Source organism: Melanostigma gelatinosum (genome assembly GCF_949748355.1).
Source record: "Melanostigma gelatinosum genome assembly, chromosome: 3".
NCBI classification, from domain to species: domain Eukaryota; kingdom Metazoa; phylum Chordata; class Actinopteri; order Perciformes; family Zoarcidae; genus Melanostigma; species Melanostigma gelatinosum.
This window is the reverse complement of record NC_136636.1, coordinates 16,756,282-16,781,324: the sequence shown is the minus strand read 5'-3', so window position 1 is coordinate 16,781,324 and position 25,043 is coordinate 16,756,282. Positions and strand designations below refer to the sequence as shown.

The window sequence follows — 25,043 nt, the reverse complement described above, 5'->3', positions numbered from 1 at the left end:
TTTATACAAGTGGAAACGACACACAAACACAGTCCTACATGTACGCACGCACATCATAATTGCTTACTCTTGGAGTTGTTATTTTAATGGTTGTCAGTATTATCTAAGAGCCTTCTGTCTGTTTTGTTTCACAGGATGCAGCAAGTTGAACATTGTATTCTTGTGCAGCTGACCTTTAAAACACAAGAGATCCGCTCTTGAAATCAAAAACAAAAAAGGAGAAATGGTTTTACTCTGGTCTGTGTGTTTGACGGTGTGTTTGGGAGCTTGCGTGCTCCACTGACTCTCAAATTTGCAAACACTCAAATGCCCCATGAACATGCATGCATACTGATGCACATGCACACATACACACATATATATATATATATATATATATATATAGCCTCACCCGACAGATACACATGCACACATGCACACACATATATATATATATATATATATATATATATAGCCTCACCCGACAGATACACATGCACAATCCCTACTGTCATATCCTCTGTCTCCAGGGAGACGAGCTCGCTGTCATGGTACACTTCCCACAAATGGATTTTTAACCCAGCGCCTCCTGGGGATATTTGAGAAAAGGTTTTAACTGATTTAATACGAATAATTATGAGGCCTACTTCCCTGCAAAGTCCATTTTTATTCATGGTTGCTTACTCTCTGGAGCTGTAGTCTTCGGGTGGCTGGGCTGCACCCTTCCCTCCCCGCTGGTCCGAGGGAGGGAGCTGCAGTGCGGCTGTCTCTTCATCTTAGGCCGGAGAGAAGTTGATGCCTGCCTCTGCCGGCTCTGATGCACCTCGATCGGATGTGTCGCCAGCCATGCAGGAAGTGGAGCCTGGGTCACAGTGACCACACACAGCACACCTGTTCATAAGTAGCTGCATCCAATATGGTGTGACACCCACCAATGTGCGTGTCACAATGGCATCAATACCTCCTCAAGTGGAAAAGCATTCTCTTTAATCCAATCGCCCAAGCCAAAAGCACTATCTCCCTCTTTGCCTTCTTTCTGTTTTTCTTTTTTCTCTCTGTCCAGCCACCAGCCTCACACCCACCCTTACCCTCTGCGCCTCCATCACATTCATATAGCTCTTTTGTTATCTGTATGTGTCTTTAATCAGGCATGAAAACAGTTGGAATATATCATAGTTTTGCAAATGCTGCAAAATAATCCTAATGGTTCTCCTCTATTAATAATGTATTGGAGCTGATTTCATTTGCCTTTATAATTAGGCCAGGTAATGAATCCCAGCAGGGACGACTGTGAAACCATAAAAAAAACCTCACAAATAGGTGGGGGTTGGGGGGGGGGGGGGGGAGTAGTGGAGGTAGATATGCCACATCCTTGCAAGGAGATTTCTTCCTGTTTGTAGATTTTGTGCTTTCCCAATTTATCTTTAGGTGAGCACTCTGCTGACTGACACTCTAATTAGATTAGCATGCTCTTTGGGCATATTAGGAGAAATGCGTTGCATCTTAAACGAGCGGGTGGAGCAGTCTGTCAAATGAAGAGAATAGGTGTTTATGCATGAGTGATGGTGCGTTTTGATAGAATTTCTGAGTGGGTGACGGTGTGTGTGTGTGTGTGTGTGTGCGTGTGTGTGTGTGTGTGTGTGTGTGGTTGTTTTTGTTTATCGGCGAGCTGGTATTTATTTGCGTGTGTTTATTAACGGCAGGTTCAGTACCTGGCCCAGCCCATCTGCTCGCCTCGCCAAACTGGTGACATCATAGAAACTCAATGATACGCCTGTTCCTCATAGCGGCTGCCATCACAGCTGTTACCGTAGCAATGGGAAGACCTCACTCTCCCCCCCGCTCTCTCTCGCACACGCACACACACACATTCAAGCTTTTCCTTTGCTGACTGCAGAGCCAGTTTTCTGACCAGCCCGACTGACGGACATTAGGGATGTCACAATGTTGATCGTAACAACTGTTGTGATGGTCGTTCAGGGTTTTAAATCCATTGGCATGAAATGGTGTGTGAAATGGACATTAAAGTGTTGGATTGCCGCTGATTTCTCAAGGTCAGGTGCCCATCCCTCTGTGACACTCGACTATTGTGTTGGCAACAGAGTCATCCCAAGGCGACGCACTCATTTCATTGCTGCTTTGCAATTCTCGGGAGGAGGTAGAACAACCTCAGAGCCAAATATTAAAACTCTTCTGTTTGGTAGACTGAAAATTGGGAGATAAAAAGCAGAGCTCTGTGAGACCTTTCTGCATATCACTCATTTCTATTTTTTCTATTTCATAAAGAGGTTATGAAACAACTTGACTTCGGTCCCATGGCTTTGACCCAGAACCTGAGGTTTATAATGTTTAGGTCATATCTAAATGTAGCTTTTCCAGAGAGGAAACCAAAGTGCAACAACACACATCTACAGCAAGAAGGTCTACACTTACAGACAATATTTTACAGAAACACACATTTACAAAAATAAAATTGCGTTATCACAGTCAACCAGCCAAAGTGAAGTGAACCATTCGGCTGATATCCGTGGATTCCTTCTCTTTCGGAATCAGGACTCCTCCTACTCTGTTTCATGCTTTGGGTATGATTCCCTTCTCCCAGGCCACACTTTTTAGTCTGCACTGAAAGCAAAAAACACCAGGAGGACTCTTGTAACGTCGATACGTAACTGCCTGTTCCACTTCCCTCCACTTTGAAGGATTGACATCCATCTGGTGATCCGGTTGTTCGTTTGGTGGGATATCCGATGAGCTGTTTGCACTGGCCTCTATCATACGCATGCATTCTTTACAGATACTCGTCAAGCTCTGGCCTTGATGACTTCAGGTTTCCTCCCTTTTCTTTGGGGAAAATTGATTTCATGAACTTGTAGTGGTCCTTGAAGAAAAAGAAAAAAGAAAGTCTGGAAAGACCTTCCTCTGTCTCCATACATTTCCTTCATCAGCGGTGCTGATGTCCTGCGAACTATGGTGAGACTCTGTTCGCTTGACTTCATTCAACTGACTTGATTGACTATTCAAGGCAGTTACTGGAGGATGCTTTCAAATATACGTGATGTTAGAATCCAAAGTGCCAACTCTTAAATTGTCATGCTCCCAGTGGTGATGGTAGGCTCACTGATCTGCGCTACTCAAGTGTTGAGAAAGGCGTTCTGGCGTTACAGAACCACCGCCCTCTACATCTGCCTATCCTTTATTGGGAGACAAAATGGGGTCTTTCATCCCCAGCCAGAGCCAATGGCTACTCTGCTCTGCTACCCCTGATATTTCTTTGCTGACATGGCAAAGGGCTTGTCCGCTCATCCCCAGGTCCCTCATCCGTCTTACAGTTGATCTTGACAGGAATCTCCAACATCCAACTTCTTCTGGGCAGTTCTTTGGTCTTTGCTCTCCAACCCCGGTGTTCTGCCTCCGCTGCAAGCGTTGCATCGCAGTTTCTTTCTTTCAAAGGATTTCTGCACAGCATCCTCTCAAGGGACTACGAGCTCCTCAAAATATACAGTTCAGTTTCAGCAGTTAAGTTTTATTTTTTGTTTTCCTGGAAAACATAGGGGTATAAAAAACCACAACAAATTATTATTTTAAACATCTGTATCGGCTCTGAATTTCACAATCAGTACATCCCTAGAATCCATTCAGCTTTTTAAATAATAAAACCTAATAATAAATAATATAACAACAATAATAATGAATGTCCCGATGGATACAGTTAATGACAGTTAATCTATCAGTTAATATATATTTGGAGATGTATTTTTCTCAGTGATCAAAACGGAGTTATGACTCACAAATGCATTTACAGAATCTTATGGATTCTCTGGTAAAGCGGGTCGCCGTTCATTGTTTAAAGAGACACCTGAGGAGTTTTACAGATGCCTCTTTAATGTGCATGCAGTTTGAATCTATGATAGATGGTAAGCTTGGCTTAGTTTAGCTTAACTCATGCATGTGTGTGGGTTCAGAGACAGTGACTGATGCTGAGGGTTTAATCCTTTGTAATGTGAGCCTACGGTTCATAAATCAAGGACAGAACAAACAATATCCCCACGATTACATAATCATCAGCAATACTCTATACTACTGTATTCAGCAATTCTGTTACACCATAAACTACACTCAAACATGCAAATTAGCTTGATTAGTGAAACTAGTAACTAGCAATATGTGAGTTGACAAAGTAGTTTATTTTTGGCTATGCATCCATCTTTGGAAAACTTTAAAGCACCTGTAATTCGTATTTGATATTTCAGCACTTTTTTTTTAGATTTTTCATCTGCAACTTTACTGTTTTTGTTCATTCTCATGGCTCTCATTGCATCTTGTTTTGCCGCAGCAGGCAGGTTTTAAGAGCCTACAATTGACCTGTGAACATAGTAGAGCTTTTAGTCGCAACAGAGACAGATATTTCTCTCAGGGGCTGCTGGAGACCAAACACAATGGAGAGTAAATTGTTGACTATTATTCATCAGGTGGCCAGAAACACAACTCCAAATGAGAGCTAATGTTGCTCTTTGTTTGCTTATATTGACCTTATAAATGTGATTATGTCACAGTGTTGTGTTCGCAGCTCGTTTCTGCTGCCGTCAAGTGGCCAGAAAATTATTTATTGCAGGCTGAAAGATGCATTTCCCTATCTTTACACAGAGTTGCCTTTGATCCAATAAATATTTAGTAATTAAGCTGAAGTTGGATAATTCCACCCTTCAGCATACTATTCCTCCAAACTACACAAAGAGGGATACAAATGGCATCAACTAGTATTTTTTAGTCTCAGTAAATTGGCAGCTTTTTTAAATGATTCCAGTTCTGCAAATTTTACAAAATGGAAAATTGTTACTGGACAGCATCATTTTCAAACTAATTACAAGATCAACAATATGTTATCAGCTACATTATCATCAATCAGTTGTTCACCCACTCATCTCTCGTCATACTGGCTACAGATGATGGCCGCTGTTGCTTAGCTGACAGAGGGTTGACATGAAGTGCAACACGTTGGACCAGAGACACAAGATTGGATGAAAGAAAGAACAGAGATTGTGGAGATCGCAGGAAGACCTGTACTTTCCATCAGATTGTGATGTGGCAGCTGCTGTACGTTTGAAATGCATTAGTGCTAATAGCGGTGCCATTAGGGGAGAGAGAGGCACTCTGTTGATGGGTTGCCATGATGAAACCAGGGAGAGGGGGTGACAAAGAGAGGCACGGAGGGAGAGAGAGGTGTAAGTGAGAAAGCAAGTGACTGAGGGAAGAAGGCATAAGAGACGGAGAAAACGGGAAACAGAGATGGAACCATCTTCCAGGCCATTTACTGCAATCATCACTCTCTAATCAATCAAGCCTTTCATCATAGGACAACACAATCTCTCCTTTTCTTTCTCTTCTTCTCCCTCTGCCTCTTTCTCTCTTCATCTCCACTCAGCCACCCACACTCATACATAACAGTAGTATTCATGTGACCACTTTCTTGCTCATGTATGTACATTTTATACATTTTGTAACACCTAAAAATAGTTTTCACATGGTACATAGTGTGCAGTACACAGTGTTTCACTGCTAACTGCCTTTACATTTCTCATTCATATTCTGCCAATTATTTTGAATTATATACTGTTAATTCTTCAGTGGGCATTGATTGCAGACATTTAGCATTACAGCCACATTTACTGCACTTAAGTCCCAATAGGTTCCCTCAGAGGTGCAACATGACCTTAAGTGCTAGAGGTAGAGTTGCAAGGGTTTGTTCACTTGACCAAGTTCGGCTCCTTTCATAATGCCTCTATTTGAGATAATTGGCGCTTCAGACGAAATGAGTGAGAATCATTGTGGCGACTCTCAGCCCAGCCCTCGAAGCTACCAGCTCCATTAGACACAGAATACATTAGTCTTATGAGGGCTGCCTTTGACAGATTTGAATTCAGATTCTGGTGAAATAGACAGAAAGGAAGAGGTTTTGTTTCATCTCGCTCCACTCTCAACATCAACAACTTTTTTTTTACATAATTCCTCCTTTTTTGTCATTTGGAGAAGTTGCTAAAGTCCTGTTTTCATGTCTCACTGGGTTCACTAAAACACATGGCAATTGACCATTGGTCCAAGCAAATGCATTTTAGTATTTGTCAGCAAATGTTTTCCTGCTAAATTGGGACATTTTGTCTTCCCCCCACTGTCATTAGTTGAACTGAACCAAATGGATGAATACGGGAGTAATTGGCAAGGTAGCGGTGTTTAATCTGCAAGTGATTCATATTGGTTTAGGGTTGTTGTTTTTTTGCACTGACCATCATGTTCATCACTGACCGTGTTCTGTATGACCTGAACTGAATATCTGTCGCTCATTTTTAAAGCAGAAGTAAAAATACAATTGATTTTGCCAACCATCACGTGTCAGCACCACAGCTACCAAAACTGAAAAGGATCTACACAGCGTCGGCCCTAGAGGAGGAGGTTGGAAATATAGCATTATGTGAGCCCTTTAAAAATAATACACAGTGCTTATTTCAAACACGGAGCAGAGCCATGCGGTATAATCACAAATAAACTGCATCTGTTTTCATTGTGAGCAGTTTTATTTCCTCTTCCTTATGGCTGCGCTGAGACAGACTGCTTACAGCCTGCCGAGCACGTAATGGAACTCGTAAACAGTGTTATCACTGAATCCTGAGCCATGGAGCGGACTTCCATCTGCTCGCCACTGGAAGGGAAATGAGGAGCGGGAAATGAGGAGCGGCTACGTGTAGAAAAATTCCTACAGTATACATGCAGCAGAGTTTCCTCCCTCTCAAATGTATCTGATGGTGTGGATGCCTCAGAAACTGGATCGAGCTCTATACTCAACACTGAAACGCATCTGTAAAGGAGGCCAACACAAAAATGAGAAGGCTATGAGTCTGATTTGACTCATGATTTGATCAATCGATTGATTAGTATTATGTCAATACAGACTTTACCTTAAACTGGACTGCAGCTTCCCCCTCCTCCTGAGCTCTCCTCTCCCGGCGCCTCCTCTTACTTTCTATCGACTGCTGCTCTGCTCACAGCTTTGATGAGGCGTTTGGTTGCTGTGGTGACCCAGTAGTTTAGTAATTTCAGCTTCTTGATTGCAGACCATTGTAATTTGCTTAAGTGGTGCTCTCCAAGGTAGAAATGTCCTCGTGTCGGTTTTATTTCTTTTTTCTTACCTTCTCCAGCTCTTTTTTTGTCTACCGCTCCTTCTGTTTCTCCACATCTCACGCCTAATGTTACTCTGCTGCTTCAAGGGAGGCCTCTTGAAAACTTACGCTGCTCTACTTTCGAGTAGGGGGAGATTGGCAAAGTCTAAAATGACTCAGAATGGAAGAATCACCGAAGTACGGGGCAGGTAATGAGAAACGCTCAGATAAAAAGAGCGCGGAGAAGAATAAAAGTTCAGGTGTGTCAGTAAGCCTTCAATCAGCAGCAGATTGGCCATCCTGTGATGCAGCATGCTAGCCAGGAGGGTTGAGAGAGTGGCCTCCGTGTCTAAATCCCACCGATCGATCCCCCTGCCTCACAGGAGATGGGAATCAATAGTGAGAGAAATCCAGCGAACTTCGATTTTCCCCTTTCCACACATGGCCAACACCCATGAAATGTTATTTTTAAGGCCCTTCTGGTCAAAGCAGAAAGCAAAATGGACTGATTTGTTTATGGTATTGTATTTATTGTTGACTGTATTTCAATAAATTCTCATGTAGACATCGACACACATTGTCTTGAAGCTGATAGCGTAAATCATTGAGTGATACATTGATTTTGTTTATTTACAGAAAATGAATCATTAAACATTAGTTGTAGCCATGTTGTGCCTTTTGTTAGAGTTCACAGTAGATATTAGGGGCGAGAAAGAGATGGGCAATCACATGACAACAACAATAGCAGTGGTCCCCAGCTTGAGGGCAGATAATGTGGTTCATGGCCTGTGCCTTAAACCCCCTTTTTCACTATTATCAGAAATCGAATGTAACACTGAGTCATCTATCTCGGTCCAATTAATAGTAATGTCTGCAGAATTAAAAACGTTATATTCCACGTCCGAGGCTTATTTGTGTTCCAGCCTACCAAGGTGTTCCAGGAAAGAGATGCGTGTGAGCGGGCAGGTCGTGATGCTGTGAGTGGTGACAGGCTGGTTTTGCTGTAGCGGAGATGTCTGCTCTGGTTATAGTGTTTACTCCGTCTGTCCCTGTTGTCCTTGGTGCCTGTCCGCAGATATGTTAAAGCAGGCTTCCCTTTGTCATTTGAATGTTCGAATCACTGTGAGGGACAGCAAGGCATCTGATGGAAATGATTACGGGGTCAAAAATAACATGCTTCCTTTGGTCGGCGTTGATTGTTGATTGGCCGCTCTCAGCCAGCATGTAAAGAGGGGGTGGCGACTTCTCAGGACTCTATGGACTTGCAGTGGTAGAATTGTTGAAAAACTTCAGTAAAATGAAAAGCTGTATTCAACCCTCTAGGAAAAATGGAACCTGGAAACATTTCACAGGCATGTATGTGGAGCTCCAGTGTCAGACCAGGCGGCAGTGTGATTGGACAAGGACTGAGTACCAGTTTGTTTGTGATCGGTCACCCCGGCTACAGATGCTGTAAAAACTGTCAGACGTGGATAATTGCATTTGCTTTATCAAATCCCTCTGGAATCCAATGATAGCGTTAATATTGCCATGGCCTGTTTATCTTATTTGTCTTCATTTGGTGTTACAGCACCTCTTTTCTGCTTCCCCTCTGTTGATCAGATTGGGGGCTTGTTTGGGAGGTGTTGGCATGCGTGTGTCGTGTTGGATAGGCTTTTTTATCTGGCACTGTGTCCATGCAGTGTGGTGATGCTATCAGCGTTTAAACCTGCTCCTCAATGGAGCCCTGTCAGCCAACAATGGAGAGCAGCATTACCCAGAGCGCAGCAAGACAAAGCCTTCTTTCGCTATCGGAGGATTGGAATATTCACAGACTGATACAACTGCTTTTACCAAGGGGACGTGTCAGACTCTGAAAGAAAGAGTGAGACAAAAAGGGAGGGAGGAAGGAAAAGAAGAGAAATGTAGGATTATCTGACCTGCAGGATGTTTACAGAGAGATTTAGAGAGCAGAAATTGCAGATTCATGGGTGAAATTGGGGGCATGAAATGTAACCATGGAATACGCAACCTTAATATTTCTTTCAGTTATGTTTCTCTCTTAATTGTCCTGCCTTTTTCTCTGCTCCTTTACGCCCTCTTCTATCTCTTGGGTTGCTGCCCATCTTTGTGAGTCTTTGAAGTGAGTGTGCAGTTAAGGGGCACAACGCCCTGTCTGATGAGTATAGCAAGACATTGATGAGATGTGCATGGAGAATGTCATTTACTTTGCTGAATTTGCCCTGTGTATTGGAGCTTTAATCTGGGGGCACATTTGTTTATTGGCATACAAATGAACATCTGCATGGAGCTATGCTTGGACGCAATGGTCTCAGAAGCTCCCTAATCGCTTGAAAGCCTGGAGATGCAGAGCATGCCAATGAGCGAGCAAGAGAGAGGGAGGGAGAGAGAGAGAGGGAGGGAGAGAGAGAGAGAGCGAGAGAGAGAGAGGGAGGGAGAGAGAGAGAGGCAGCCGCGCCCAAGGCCTCCGTCATGCACTCCTTTATCTGAGTTTCACTCGAGCTCAATAGCTTTCTCTCTCTCTCTCTCTCTCTCTGTCTCTCTCTCTTCCAGGCGAACAGTTTTCATTTCCATTTTTCTGGTTGGCTCTTTATTGACTTGACATTATGAAGAGGCATATTGGTAACAGAACAAAACAACACTACGAAGGCAAAAGCAGTGACTCACAAGAACCAACTGCAACAAGTTGTGTTCAAAGATACTATTTACTATAAAAGTAAATAAAACAGTTTATTTAATAGTTGGATGTAATTCTGTTGCTCTATTTAGCTTTTGAATTGTTCATATTCTTGTTTTATTTCCTAATTGTTGCCAGATGACTTTATTTACCTGAACAATGATAATGAACATCATTTAAATAAGGGAGATACAGGAGTTTTAATGGCCGAATTTAGGTCTGAAGTTGATTAAGTGTAGCAACACAAAATGTAATAACTTGTAATGTAATAATGCTCATAATGTAATCATCAGCATATAATGTAAGAAAACCATGAGCGCATAACTTAACAGTTTTGTGCATTAAGTAATAAATGAATACATTATAACAAAAAGTATTACATTATAAAATAAGCACCTAAAAAAGATGAATAATGTAATACATTCAGTGTATACTATAATATTTTGTTAAAAGAGTACTCTCCTTGTCTTAACAAGGAACACTTCTAGTTTTGCATGACGAAATGTAGACTCCTTAATTTAAAGCAATTGGACTTGTTTGGTCGAGATGATATTTTCGTCAATCAGTTCCAAATTGATGAATCCTCTTGAATGTGTGACTAAATTCAGTGACCTGTAAAAACGAGAACCTTTACAGAGACGATACTAAATTTAATATCCCGGGTAATTCTTATTATGTGAAGTAATTGTTCCATACATAATGATTCTCGTTACTTTAACATGCCTGTTTAATTACTCTCAAAACCTGTGCACATAAAAACCAGGCGCATGCATGTGATACTTGCCCACAGAACAGTATCCGAGAGCGGTATTTGACTGCTGTCTGGAGAGCAACAAAGTTAAAGATTAGCAACTCGATTTGGACCTTCTAGCTGCTGGATCCCACATTTAATTCAGGTACAATTTAGGTACAAGTATAAATCATTTCTTTCAAATTTCTGTGAATAAGCAATATGCCCAAACCCAGTCAAGGATGAATGCCCTTGTGCATATATTTCCTTTAAATTTCATTCTCCTGATGAAATTGGATGTCAGTCATTTAATGCACCTGTGTGTTGTGCGTAGCCTGAAGGATTTCATTGCCTCTTACCGGAGAGGTCTCACAAGCCAATATTGCCGAGTGTTTATCTCGTTCGAATGTCTTCAGTTCCTTCCCATCCGACATGTAGAGATGGGATGTAAGGATGCTGTGGAAATAGAAAGACAGAGGGAGAGATAGGTAGAGACACGAGGAGAGACTTGAGTGGGGGAGATAAGAAAAGGAGTTAGAACGTATAGCTTCATAACACGTTAGCTTCAAACTTTACGTAAGCAGTTCTTCCCTGCAGCAAAATCACATTGTTTCGTTTTTCCTCCTTTATGGTTGCATTCTCACATTAAGTGAGCTGTGTGTGTGTGTGTGTGTGTGTGTGTGTGTGTGTGTGTGTGTGTGTGTGTGTGTGTGTGTGTGTGTGTGTGTGTGTGTGTGTGTGTGTGTGTGTGTGTGTGTGCGTGTGAGAGAGAGAGAGTTTGTGTGTCGGTATGTACCTTACAGGCTGATGTGTGTGGGTTAATGAAGAGCAGTAAATGAAATCCTTTATTGTGTTTGATATAATGTCAGCTTCCATTAGGGAAACTGGGGCTACGAATGATTGCTAGACTATCGAGGCCAGGAGAGGGGTGCAGTGTGTGTGTGCGTGTGTGTTTCTGCGTGCTTGTGTGCACACCCCAGGGCACGGCGGAGGCACAGAGTGTGTTCTGTAATTATAAAATCATTAGCAGGTGTCCAGAGGAGATATGAATATGACTGTAATCTGTCCCCACCCATGATGGAGCGCTTGTCTCGCACTCAAATGTCAACCTGTCTCAGCCAGTCCATCGAGACAGCTCACACCTTCAAATTCAAAAGATTTAGCCCCAGCACCCACACTCCGTCATTTACATGTACCGCTACATATGACAACCTTTATGTACCGGCCATTTTTCAACTCGTATTGTTACCCTGTGCGTTACCGGATAAATCATCTGTCACGGTCCTCTTCACATATGATGAAATGTCTGGGCTGTAAAGGCTCCGACCTTCATTGGAGAGGAGATTTTGAAGTTTAAATGTGTAACTACAAGCAATGGATGACATTAAAATAACAGCATGTAGCGATGACAAGACAACACGCTGGCAGAAGAACAGCCTCGTCGTCTGACAGAGTGACAGGCGTACAGGCAAACAAAAGATAGGCATGCATGTATCTGGTCAGACATAAAAAGCGAGCAGACATTGTAGCCCTGGCGAGGAGACAAAGTCACATTGTAATCTAGAGCAGAGGGGCGGTTTCTATAGCAACAGTAGGCATCTAACCTACGCGCCGCTGCTTTTGCTGAAATCGGTGAGAGGAGGCTGGTATTGAGGATAGAGAGATTGGGAAAGATGAAGATAAGACAAGGCCGGGTGGAGGAGGAGAGATGTGGCAAACGGAGGAGAGAGGAAGCAGATCGAGATAAGGCCGAGGAGGAGAGCGAAGGAGATGAGCGGAGGAAGATTTGATGTAAGGGAGGGGCTGGAGATCATCACCTGACCTCAGTGTTTGTCTCCTGTTTGGAATTTGTTGGTCCACTCAGCATGATAGATTTAATTTACTGATAGCACTTTGTGTCAGTGGGAATTTCTCAGACTTTGTATGTGTCTTTGCGTGTATGTGGTGTGTGAGCGCATACACCTCGCGCCGTGTACATTCACAAGTGTGTACATGTCGTATATGAGTGTCTGTGAGCATGCAGTTATGCATGATATATGTGTATGTCTGCAATAGCAGGGTGGAGCTCGGAGAGAGATGAATGTGGGATAATTGCTGGCTTGGCTGTATCAGATGTGTGTTTAACCCTGAGCCCATAGAGACCTGCTGTGACCAGCCGCAGCAGATGGCCATGCCACCCCTGGGGGCTGCTCAGAGGGTCATGGTGGCCTAGGACTCGTCCACGTGGAGCCACCTCTTCTGTGCATGTCCGTGTGGTGTCAGAGTGTGTGACTGGAGGCAGAGGTTGTTGCGTTCATGAGTAGGATCGGTGTAACTCTAAATACTTGTGTTATTGTGTTTAGAGGTCTTATTTTCATCATATTGCGAAATGCAACAACATACAAACAATATAAAAAGTACAATTTTGGTATATGACTGCAATGGTCAGAAAGAGATTATTATTTCCCTTAGTAGTACTGTGTATTGTAATGAATACTATTTTCAATCCAGTAAATGTCATTGCTTTTCACAATAACTTCCTACCTGATATGTGAGGGTGTAGTCTTGTAAACACAGCTTTCCAGCTGTGAAACAGACATTACACCAATGACAGGTGGGTGACGGATGAAAAGCAAATAACATAAAATGTCTGCGAAAGTTGTTTGGCGCCATCATAACTCCCCAGACTTCAATGCTCCTTTGTAAAAGATCTACATGTCTGCGGAACTCTGCTGGAGGGAGAACATACGGAACATTATTCTCATCATTTCTGTACTCATCAAACCATCCGGGGACTCTTGTGCCCTGCATGGAAGCATCTGCCTTCATTATGGATGTTTCTCTGCTCATGTATTCAGGTTTTTCCTTTGATTTATCACATAACACTGCATATAAGTATTATTTGCAATAAAAATAAGTAATAAGGTACGAAATAACAATGTGCAAGAATGAAGTGTTAGCAAGGGAGCTACAGTGTTGGATCTCTTGCTAAACTCTCTCCTCAGTAATGTGTGGTACGTTTCTTTGGGTGTATTATTAGTTTTAGTGAAGCTGCTGGACGGTGTCCCTCGGGTTCGAGGAGCTCTGCGTTTATTTACAGGAAGCAGTCCTGAATAATGAGTTGTAATGCCGCAGTAGTGAGAGTAAACTCTTCAGAAGCGAGGGACTAGTCTAAGCAGGACTGGGCTCCAGATCAATCCTGCTGGCAGACACAACAACACCGTCGCTCTGCCACAGTCTCGCTCGCTCTCGTTCTCTTCTCTCTCTGCAGAGGCACAGGCTATTTTTAGCCCTGGCAGCTCTTTCCCCACTGCACCCACCACCACCACCACCCATCTCTCTCCTCTCAATTCATCCGTTCATATCACCCTGACCTCAGCCTCCATCCTAACCCTCCACCTTAACCCAATGTGCTCCCTGAACGATCCCCTCTGATCCCTCAGCTCCTCTCCTTCCGTCCTCACTCCTGACTGTGGAGGCAGCGCGACTGCTGGTAAGTTGAGGAGATTTGTCGGGGGGGGGGCAGATTCTGCTCCTACACGATCTTGTCCACGCTCATTACCAAAAGACACAGGCTGCGTCCAGGCTGGTCCGCCCGGTGTTTGGTGTCAGTGTGAGTTTTGATCATACTGTGTTTCTTTGGTGGGTTGTTAGGGACTGAGCCGAGCTGATGACTGACTCTCTGATTAGCACTGGAGGCCGGCCAAGACCCCGGTCGTGGTGTGTGGAGAGGCTCTAATGCTGAAGAGAAAGGTGGGGGCTGGCAGAGGAAGAGAACACTTGTGCATATAGATGCTGTACAAGTTAAACAAACACAGGCCGCAGCATGTGTGCAGGAGAGAGATAAAGTAATGTAATAAAGACAGTGATGAGCAAAACGGTGAAAGCAAGCAAGAGACAAACGGAAATTGAGAAAAGACTGAGTAAGTTGTGTGTATAAGAGTCACGCTTACCTGTACAGTAGACTCTCTCTTTCTCGGTCAGGCGCCCTCCCTCATCAGATCATGACCACAGAACAGACCACAGTGAGGGCGACTCAGTCACTGTGGTGCCCTTGAGAGCGCGCCCTCAGCCAGCCTCCTCATGATAATGAGGCAGGCCCCACGGACGCCACTCGCTGCATGCAACCCCTGCCCGCCCTCACGACTGCCTCTACGGGAGATAAGGACGCCAGTTCTGAGGAGAAAGAGAGGAGGCTAACAGCCTGGGTTTGGGTTCTCTGCTCGGTTTAAATGCGGGGAGCTTAATGGTGAAAGGTTGAATCCGGGGCTACGTCTTGTGACTGGCAATTTCAGTCTGTAATTAAAGCAAAAATAGTGCATCAAAATTGCATACATTTACATTTTCCTTATTCTTTTTTTTTCTTTTGTTTCTCTCCTTTTGTGAGAGCTGTTTTCCTTGACTGAAAACACAGCCAGTTGAGGTCGGTAAGACTCCCGGAGAGAGTAGTATTTGGAGTTTATTCTTCTGTCATTGCAAATTGAGCTCACACACATTATTTTTAAGTTCTCCACAACACAAAATGTTCCAACTGTGTTTTTAACACACGTTCGAACATGTGCCACTAACATTGCATCTTGTTAACCAAAGCATTGCACCAGATACATTCGGCTATCTGCTCACCTTCCCATAACTGCCATTCCACATCACACTACTTCTCCTGTGTTCTGTGATGCTGATTATATTCTCATGCTGAACAGTGTGATTGAATATAACCTTGACTCTCTCTAGCTTACCCCCGCGAGGGGTCGGGTCTGATATAGACGCTGCTATATCTTCTCTCATCACCTGCCTTTTCACTTTTCTTTTCTGCACAGGAGAATGCCATTTCATACTACGATTCCAAAGCGGATTCAGACTATGTGAGTACAGTACGGACTGCTCCCCCCCCGGCCCCCCGTCTGCCTGCCTCAAACCCCAAATCCTACCCGCTCCACTACCCGCCCTTGCCAACCTTTCCTGCAACCCCACCCTGTCTCTACCCTGGCCTCCTCGGTGTTGATGCCCCCTTCCCCCCCCCCCCCGCTCACAGGCCCCTGGGATGTCTGTGTGTGTTAGTGAGGGGACACTGCTTCATGGTGAGTTGGTGTGACAGAGCAGGGGCAGGCCGACGTGCATGTGACAGTGGCTTCAGCTGTCCTCCCCCAGTCTTTATTTCCAGAGTTTTCTCCCTCCCCATGGACTCTAAATGTGTCGACTACGGAGCGGAACTGCGGGTTTTGTTAGACCTCTGCTCCAAAACACGGGTCATATCGCACTTTCATGCACATGGACGCCATTTCAATCATGCTGAAGAATATGAATGACATTGATGAAACAACCTGCAGGCTGGGTGCCGCAGTTTCCTCCAGAAAAGCCCTGCAAGTCACTGTCGTTTGGTCTCACCACGCCACCACACCGGCTGCAGTTCCTCCGTAGGATAGGTCACGCTCGGAGCCCGTGCCCGCTGATTGATTAAGTTTCGAAGACGAGTGCAAGAATACCCCCTAGATCACCAAAGCACAAAAGATGGGGACAGTGCGATAGAGAGCGGAAGAGAGTGAGGCGGAGGAGCAATAAATCACGGTGTGATTTTCTCTTTGTGCACGCCACTCCTGTGATTAATGACACGGCGCTTTAGGGCCTGTCAGCACATCTAATTGGAGAACATCAGTCATCATTAACATGGCACACTGAGGTCGAGCCAGTGACACACCCCTGACCCGCACTTCACCAACCCCACAACCACCCAACGCCAGTGGCGGAGGTCAGTCAGCCCCGACAGTCGCCCACCAGTACTCCCATATCTGAATCTTGATCCCACCCACCATGACCCCTTTCAATTAAGGCCTTACGACTGGAGAGAAATAAATATACCATGTACTGTTCTGCACTATCCGCGAGATATGATAATAATCCATGTTTGAAGAAAGGTGAGTGATTCTCGGGCTCTCTTATTCAAGGCTTGTCTCCTCTGTTCCCTATCCTGTACTCTATACCCTGTAATTTATCCTCTTGTCACTGTACCCTTGATATGAAAGTGCAATGGGATTTTTAAAACTGTCCGTGTGCCAAAGCATGTTTGAAGCGCATTTAATTGAACCTACCAGCCACGTATGGGTTCTTTGTATTAATCACACATTCAGATTGTATTGTCCTGTAATGGCTTCATTTCTGCACTGTCATCTGTTGTCTGCAAGTTGCACAGTATTTGGACTTTTAAGTCTTATTAGCCGTCGGTTAAAACTACAGACAAGATCAGCCCCCACATGCAGAGTCAAAATGCAAATATTCGTTGGACTGCATGATTCCACTTTCACCGCAATACTCGTATCCGTCTGGCAGAAACATGTTGTCAATCATGTTCCTTGGTAGTAATTTACTTCTAAGACACCCAACAAGTATATCAATTACAGGTCTGATTATTCTAATGTTTACTCCAAATTTAAAATGATATTTTTGCTGTTTTTAAGTGGCTTAAATGTGTGTGTGTTAGAGCAGCTATTTACTAATTGTAATGTTATTTTTTTGTAAGGATTCCTTGTTTGTTTAAAAGGCTGTTGTCCCTCTATCTCACTCGTGCCGACAGTCTTTCAAATAACCCCCCCCCCCCCCCCACACACACACACACACAGGGTCTTAAGTGACATGTTTGAGGTTACCCCTGGTTGGCTGGAGGCGGGAATGAAAGAATCTTCAAACTGTCATCTCTGGCCTCTTCAGCCTTTAATTAAACCTTGAGAACGTGGGAGATAAAATTAACAAATTGGGTAATGAATCGAGCAAAACAGGTGGTGGATAGTTGAGGAAAATGAACCAATCAGTCCTTCCTGCGTGGATTTATTCAGCTCCTAATTAGACACTGCCTTGGTTAATTATGATTGGGCTCTTCTGAAGGAAAAAAAAAAAAAAGCCTCCCTGCCCGACATTGACAGAATTTGTGTCAGCCTGAGTGATAAACAAACACCTCAACCTCACAGTTAGTGCTGTTGAAAAGCCAGCATTCTTTATATCATTAAAATTACTCTCAGAGTTGTATGATTTTTATTGTGAAGCAAAAAGGCAGATGTGACCTGGAAACAGTCACCATTTTTTATATTTATCTCTAGCATAGAAAGCTGCATCGCTGTTTAGTTCTGCCTCAGTCCTTCCCTCTTTTCTCCAACTTGTACGAAGTAAGAAATAAAACAGCCGTATTGGATTTGGAACAACAGGAAGAGATTATTTTTACCACTGCGGTGAAATAACACTGTTTAGCAGCCTCAGATCAGGTCCCAAAGGTGTAGACTACAAACAACAGGCAAACAGCCTTTTGTCAACAGGTTGCTAGACTAAAACTAACAAAACTAAAATCATGTCTAACTTGCGTTATATGTTGTTCTTGTCTCACGACCTTCCAGCTGAGCTGTCTGGTGATTAGAAGAAGCATTTTGAGGGAAAATGAAACAACTCCAACTTGTTATACCAAAAATATAGAAAAGTGTTAAAGCTGTATCACTTCTCAGCCTTTTCGTTTTTTGAAAAGGTATTGCAAATGTTCACGTGCATTTCAATGTCTACCATTGTTATTCATGACATTTTAAGTAAAATGTTTGCTAATTTCATGTTAAGAAAAATCTAAAGTGCTTTTACTAAATGTTTAATTTGATGAAGCCAATGTTCAATCAACTAGTTGACAAATGGTATTGAAGTAATCATTTATCAGTTGACTGCCGAGTGCGTCAGCACACGTTTGTCAGTCCTAACATGTTTCTATGTGGTCATATCTCTCATGAGCTGGTCGCTGTCATAACAATAGTTGTTCCTCATGTTGACTTTCAATGAGACTTTAGCACAACTAACCCCCTGCCTGTCCCAACAACAGCTTGTAATTGCATTTTAATAGTCAATTAAAGTTGGCCCATCAATCAATTTCTGCTGTGGACATGGAGTTCTGATTTTATTTCTCCAAAAAACAAACAGCTTTTATCATGTCAGATCCAATTAACCCAAGTTGCTTTATTAAAATGAAACGTGATTGCAGTCGCACATCGTCTCTTTAGCCATCAGAATGCATGATGAATGATCAGAGATATGATTTTTGTTTCAGTTTAGTGCTGTTTTCTAAGGGTTGTAGTGAGCGCTGTCAGGATGCGTGCTAAAATCTGATCCAGAAACAGCCAATAAAACTGAGCTGAAGAGTGGAGTTATATCTACGATTTTCTTTTCACATCCCACAATCACTTCCTCCTGTGGGAACAGGCACAGATTGGACTCCATTGATAACTTATCAAGATAAAAAAAAGCTTAAATGTCAGTTCTCTTTTATCTTCTGGCTTTCTTTCATATCTGACACTTTCCTAATGCAATATGTGTGTCAAGCTTTCTCATCATGTACAATGGTCACACTGAGCAGCGGAAAAAGTGGCAAAACATGATTAGAAATATGCAGCATTCGTACCGTTTTATGTTTAAACAATCACAGGCAAGAGAGAGGAGACGGTCTGTTATGAAATATGCTATAATTTGAATGGGTGGGAGACTGAACCGTAATTAAGTGGTGGTTGTTGCTAGTTATAGTTGGGGTTAATTTGTATGGCACCTCATGTGTTTGTGATGGTCATCTTGGTTACCAATGAGTCTCTCTGTTATGTGTCTGCTCTGATACCTGCTGTTGTTCTCTGATGAGAGGGAAACTATAGAACCACCGAAAATCTGAAGGCGGAATAATTGCTATTTTTGTGCTGAACATAATTTAAATGCTGTGTGACTATGTGTGAGTCAGACAGAGAGCTTGACTGTCTGTACCAGAGCCACAGATGGGCACTGTAAAGCCACAAGATGGGAGGTGACAGAATGCTGTAATATATTATTTGCTTGTAATCACGCGTTTTTTAATTGAAAGCTCACGCATGTTTGTGTGTGTGTGTGTGTGTGTGTGTGTGTGTGTGTGTGTGTGTGTGTGTGTGTGTGTGTGTGTGTGTGTGTGTGTGTGTGTGTGTGTCTGCAGATGGAGGATGGAGAAGAGGAAAACCCACTGGAGAGCGCGACGTCTTTGGAGCTGGAGTTTGTGGACGATCCCAATTTTAAAAACAAGGTCAACTACTCTTCCAGCGCGGTCCAGATCCCTACAGACATATACAAAGGCTGTAAGTACACAAAAATACTTTGGCTATTATTGTTCTGGTGGAAAGGTGATTGAATGAGTGGCACTGTATAAGCTTCATAAAATGTAACACGTGTACTGAATTAACCACTACAGTGAAAAATGACACACCTACTGCCGGGTTTCCTCAAGACCTTTGCTGCACTGACTATTGTGTCGCGCACACTTCATTTCCTTTATGTGGCCACAAGTGTGCATAATGTAATCCTTTAAATAAAAGTATTAAACACATACAAATCACTAACCACATTACAAGCACAAGTTTCTGGTGAATATACAGAGGCCTCAACCACATTCTTTTGCAAGTGTTTTTCCCACCTCGTATTTTATAACACGCCTCAGAACCCATGAACCTAACCTGGTTATTATCAACCAAAAGCAAACTGGTTTTATATGATGGTACGGTGGTAGTAGTAGTACTAGTATCCCCAGAGTACAATTGATTGAATATATTTGTTATATACCACGAGATGACACAAGATATAATCTCGGGAAATGTATTGTTTTACTTCATAACGTATGTTTTGTACATCGAGGCATGTCTTGTATGCTGAATAATCTCATGTGGACTAAGACAAAAATCTGCGTTGTAAGAAAATGGTAATAAGATGATAAATATCCTATATGGAGGTTTACCTGTCTCATAAATGTAAGAGATGTCTCCTCCTGGTTGTAATACTCAATGCTGTAGATAGATGACAGTCTTGACGTGACCTTTCCCCTTTCTCTCATCACTTTAACACACCAACATGATTTCAGATGACAGACGGTGTCTCACACCATATCTGCACTGTATTTGTTTTTATGCATGAGCATGTTCCACCCCCCCTCTGCTTGGCACCGTGCTGCCCTGCAGACATAACACCCTCCTTAGTCTGTAGCTGTCAAATGGACAAAGGGGAACACGTGTACCTTCTGGGTCTCTGATTTCGCTTGGCATGTTCCCTCTGTTATCCACCTCTAACCTTTTGGACACTGTCTGACTGCCTCTTTAAAGACTCAAAAAAAAGCGAGCATGTGCTGACAGACAGGCATTTTCACAGTGGCAATTTTTTCTTTCTGTTATTATCTAGCTCTTTGCCCTCTTTGTTGAACAGGCACTGTATGGCACCTGTCTGTGACAATGGCCTCCAGCTGTGTCTCCAGACAAATCTTGTCAGAATTAGACACTCGTGGTTCGGGACGAGATGTCAAAGGCTGCAGCTGACTCACAATAGAGCAATCAGGCCTGCACATTGTTCACAATGCTATTTTGTGCCAGCTCTGGTTCCCCTGTCTGAAGCTATGAGTCAGAGAATAAAGGCCTCTTGATTGAGCCTGGTGGAGTCTCGAAGAGCAGAGTGGTACAGTGCATGAAATTAGCTTTTTCACTTCTCTTCTGTGGGAAATGTTTACTATTGATGTTGTTGAGTTAGGTCCCATTGTGTGGTCTGCTGTGCTGAGATTGCCAACTGCAGATTTTTTGCCAACCAATTTGTTGCTGTCCAAAAATACAATCATTTTTAAGGACGCTTTTCCACCAAACGTCCGAGGCACAAATGAAGGTCTTAGGAACATACATTTTGAGACGTCGGATGTGAAATGCAGTGCAGACTAAGTTTAAGGGGAAATGATTTTACACATCAAAGTCAGTTTATAGGTCTTGAGGGGAACTGCTGCAAATACACTACCTTTTGTTGTTCCAGAGGGAGCTGCAGGAAGTCTGGTAAATTCGTCGGCAGGGACTGAGGACTACAAGTTTGAAAATAAGAAAGATTCTGATGGTGCGGAGTTAGAAATAAGTGAGCTGACCAGACCTCTGTAGCTCGCTCCTAATCTCTGCTTGAAGCTAATTGTTTGAGGCTACGTTAGCCGCTACTGGCATACCACACATGAATCCCTGACCTACCTGAATAATCACGTTGCATTTTGGGTAATCTGGGCTTTAAGGTTTGACACGGAAGAAGATTATGTTTATAAAAAAGACGATATTTCAAGTTCTGCTGCATCTTCTTTGATCCTTTTTTTTAAACTTTTCACTATGAGTTTGACTTATAGGAGTGCGAAGCTAAGGTAGAGTACTGTTTTATCGAACTTAGTTCACAGAAATGTACATGAAGTTCATGTCATGGGAGCTGCGTTTGCTTTAGCAGGATGGTAAAGGGGGATTGTTATCCAATGCCATGTTCTGCCTTGGGCCCACCAGTGGGAGCCTGCAGGGTGCCTTGGAGAGAATGTCTGAGGAAACCAATGTGGGCGGATTGTTGTCGTCTCGGTCTGGAGAGGTCTGGATCTACAGTATATCTGTGGGTTTAGGATTAGCAGAAGAAGAAGCAGTGTGAGTGGGTAGATTCAGCGCTCGTTGCTCAGAGGGAGGCCAGAGGGAAGAAAAGTGTAGGAAGAATGGAGCACGGTCCAAAGTGCAGCATAATGTTCAACAGTTGTGATATTCTCAAGAGTTGTTTATTAGCACTTGTTTGCTTGTGTTGTTGGAGTAGCTTGTTTTGATTTGTACACATTATTAATGCACTGAATAAATTGACTGTTTTCCAGAAAATGGCAGCACGAATTGACAGTCGCAGCAAAATGGGTGTCCTTGGGGATGGACTGAGAGGAAGGAACAGATAGAAAGGACAGGGGTGAGAGGAGAGACACTTTAATAATAGAAACCATTTAAAGCAACAACAAAAAAAATCTTTTTTTATTTTTTTATTGTGATCCTTTCAGCAGCTAAATGAGGCGGTGCATGCGTCCTGGTTTGATTTGTCTGCTAGGCCCCATGTCCGTTTATTGAGATTGAGAGTGTTCCCTGAGCGCAGTAATGAACCATTTTATGATTCATTATCCCGCCGCTGATTCCTGCTGCCACGTCTGCAAACTTTCTAATTAGCTCAGGTCAAACATTCATACAGTTTTCCTCTAATTATCGTTGCTTATTACAGAATGGACGTCGCGACACAGCCACAGAGGAATAAATTGATGTGGGTGGTGTCGTCTATGGAGAAATAGAAATATTCTACCAGGGAATGTTACATAAATGGTGAGGAAGAGGCAGGGATTTGCTGAATAATTGCAGAGGAAGGGCTCCGGGAATGCAATCTGTAAAATAATCACTGAAAAATAAAGAGGAAAGGAAGCGAGGGAATATACAAAATTATTTTATTATTACTTGAGCAACCATTTTGTAGATTCAGTGGCTTCTCCCTGGTAATTGGACCCAGTTCATGCGGTAGAGGATACTAATCCAGATTGGGTCAGTCCACAGTCCACAGTTGCATGTCCATTATAACACACTGAAAATAGGGAAGGTTGTATATCAGTCCTTTTTTTTTTTCAAGCAGCAATTATGTGTGTATCGTGTACACATGGTGTGTGGCCACATTAGTGTTTGTGTGAGAATAAGAAGCCACAGTAAAAGCAGGGAGTCAAGAAAACCAGCAGTGAATGTGGGAAGCCCTTTCATTGAACTTGAAGTTTAAATCCGGTGCACGCTTGTACTTTTTGCTTTCCACGAACTTTGCAGACTAAAATGCAATGCTTAGAGAGTAATCAGCAAATTATTTATTCATTCATGAGACACAATCAGTTCCTAAACCAGCAGCAAGCGTGTCGTCCATGCCCTTTGAATGTTAGCATCCATTTAGCTACTGCACTCTCTGGTCTTTGGTTGGATCTCCTCTGGGAAGCTCCAAGCACAAAAAATCATCCAATTCACCTTTGTAAAGAGCAAATTGCATGGGGTCTATGTAATGTGCAGTGGGAAATTGAGTGCAACAGATACAGCAGATAGAGAGTCAACGCAGTGTCGCATACGATTTGAAAAGAAGAGAACGATTTGCATCTGCAGGGATTTTCGTGTGAGTGAAACGCCCTCTGATGTCTCTCACTTTGTATAAAATGTACCTGAAGAGAAGTCAGCTCACCTGGTACTGGAGGGAGAAAGGCGACTTTTGAAAGAAAGACTGTTCACGAAAGAGAGGGAAAGTGAGACTGAGCGTTATTCTTTGTCACTCACTACAGAAATATATGCTGTGGCTCCAATTAGTGAATGTTCCCACTTTACTTGCCAGAGATTTCTTTAATATCATGCTACATTTGTCATCTTAAGGGCATAAGCTGTGAGTCTTGAGATTTGCTTCAGCGGAATGTAAAATGTCATCTTTGTGTGTGTGTGTGTGTTTGTGCACGCACAGTGCATGTAGCTTGTATTCGTTTCACATGCCCCAGGTGTCTTCCAGTGGAGGAAGCTTCCCTGTCAACCAACTCACGCCATGCTGGAGATCAACTCAGCCCGTCTCAACATCAAACCAGATTTAAATGTGTGGAAAAAAGCAAAAGTGATTTGTGGAAAGAAAAAAAAAAAAGAAAAAAGAAAAAGAGTGAAAGTAAGGAAAAAGAAAGCGATAGAGAGAGAGGGGGGATAAGGGAAATTGGATTTAAAGTTAAACCAAAAGAGAAGAAAGAGAGTATAAACACTGTGGGCTGTATTTCTGTCATTCTTGACTTAACAGACTCCATCTCTCTCTCTCGGCCCCTCACCATCCACCCCTATAGTGTGTGCCCAGTGAAGGGGCACTATCATTTAGCAGCACACTAATTAGAACAGTCAGCACAGCACAACTGTACTTCACTCACCACCAGGCTCACAAATTACATTTCATGTGTTTGTTGTTTACTGCTCTTCTTCAATTAGAAATCATTTTTGGATTACCATTTAGCAATATGGAGCTTCTCTGACAAATACACTCATGCTAAATGCTGTTCCTGAGTGAAACCGCTTCAATCCTTCACATGAAATGTAATTCTAATTAGTTAGTACGGCTGTTGCAGTTGCAAAGAACTTCTTAGAGACCGGTGTTGTAAAGCACACTGCAAAGAATACAAATTAGGCTATACAGTTATCTTTCGGATGTTATTTTTCTCAACTAAGGCTACAGAAAGACCCGTTTTTTCTTTGGGAAGGCTTAGACTTTGTTTTAACTTGTCTTTGTGGATGTGTGAGCTGCTGCCAGTTCCTGTTGCTCCCGTTTCCTCTGCAGGATGAAAGGTTTAATGTTCAGGCTCTTTAACACTCAGCCAGGCCACAAAGCAGCCCTGAAAGAAGAGAAAAGAAGGAGAAAACAGGAGAGAGGGGAGATGGAGAAGGAGAAGGAATTGGGTTGACAATACAGAGAGACACAGAAAGAGGTGGTACACGCAGATGCATAGGCTAGATGCCGGTCTGGTTTGGAAAGACTTGCAAAATGTGCAGAAAGATATGGGTTCAACACCCAAATCACAACAAAATGTTTTCTCATTTACTTTTAGTGTCATTTGGAAACGAATCACAGGGAGCTCTTTAAGTTATCCAGTGAATTGGGACACCATTGCTGGAAATACAGTACAATTTTGTAAATTGTCCCATCTCAGTGCTGCCAGCACCAC

The 25,043-nt window shown here is 43.0% G+C and overlaps 1 protein-coding gene across 1 annotated transcript in view; it reads left to right on the top strand.

Annotated features, from left to right (window-relative positions):
• Positions 1-25,043, top strand: part of cacna2d2a (calcium channel, voltage-dependent, alpha 2/delta subunit 2a) — a gene marked incomplete at its 5' end in the record, with an annotated part of 147,292 nt that overhangs the window by 83,127 nt on the left and 39,122 nt on the right. Inside the window, 2 exons of the mRNA XM_079266262.1 lie at positions 15,334-15,378; positions 19,485-19,623. Coding sequence (XP_079122388.1) covers positions 15,334-15,378; positions 19,485-19,623 — 184 coding nt within the window. The remainder of the gene's footprint in view (positions 1-15,333; positions 15,379-19,484; positions 19,624-25,043) is intronic.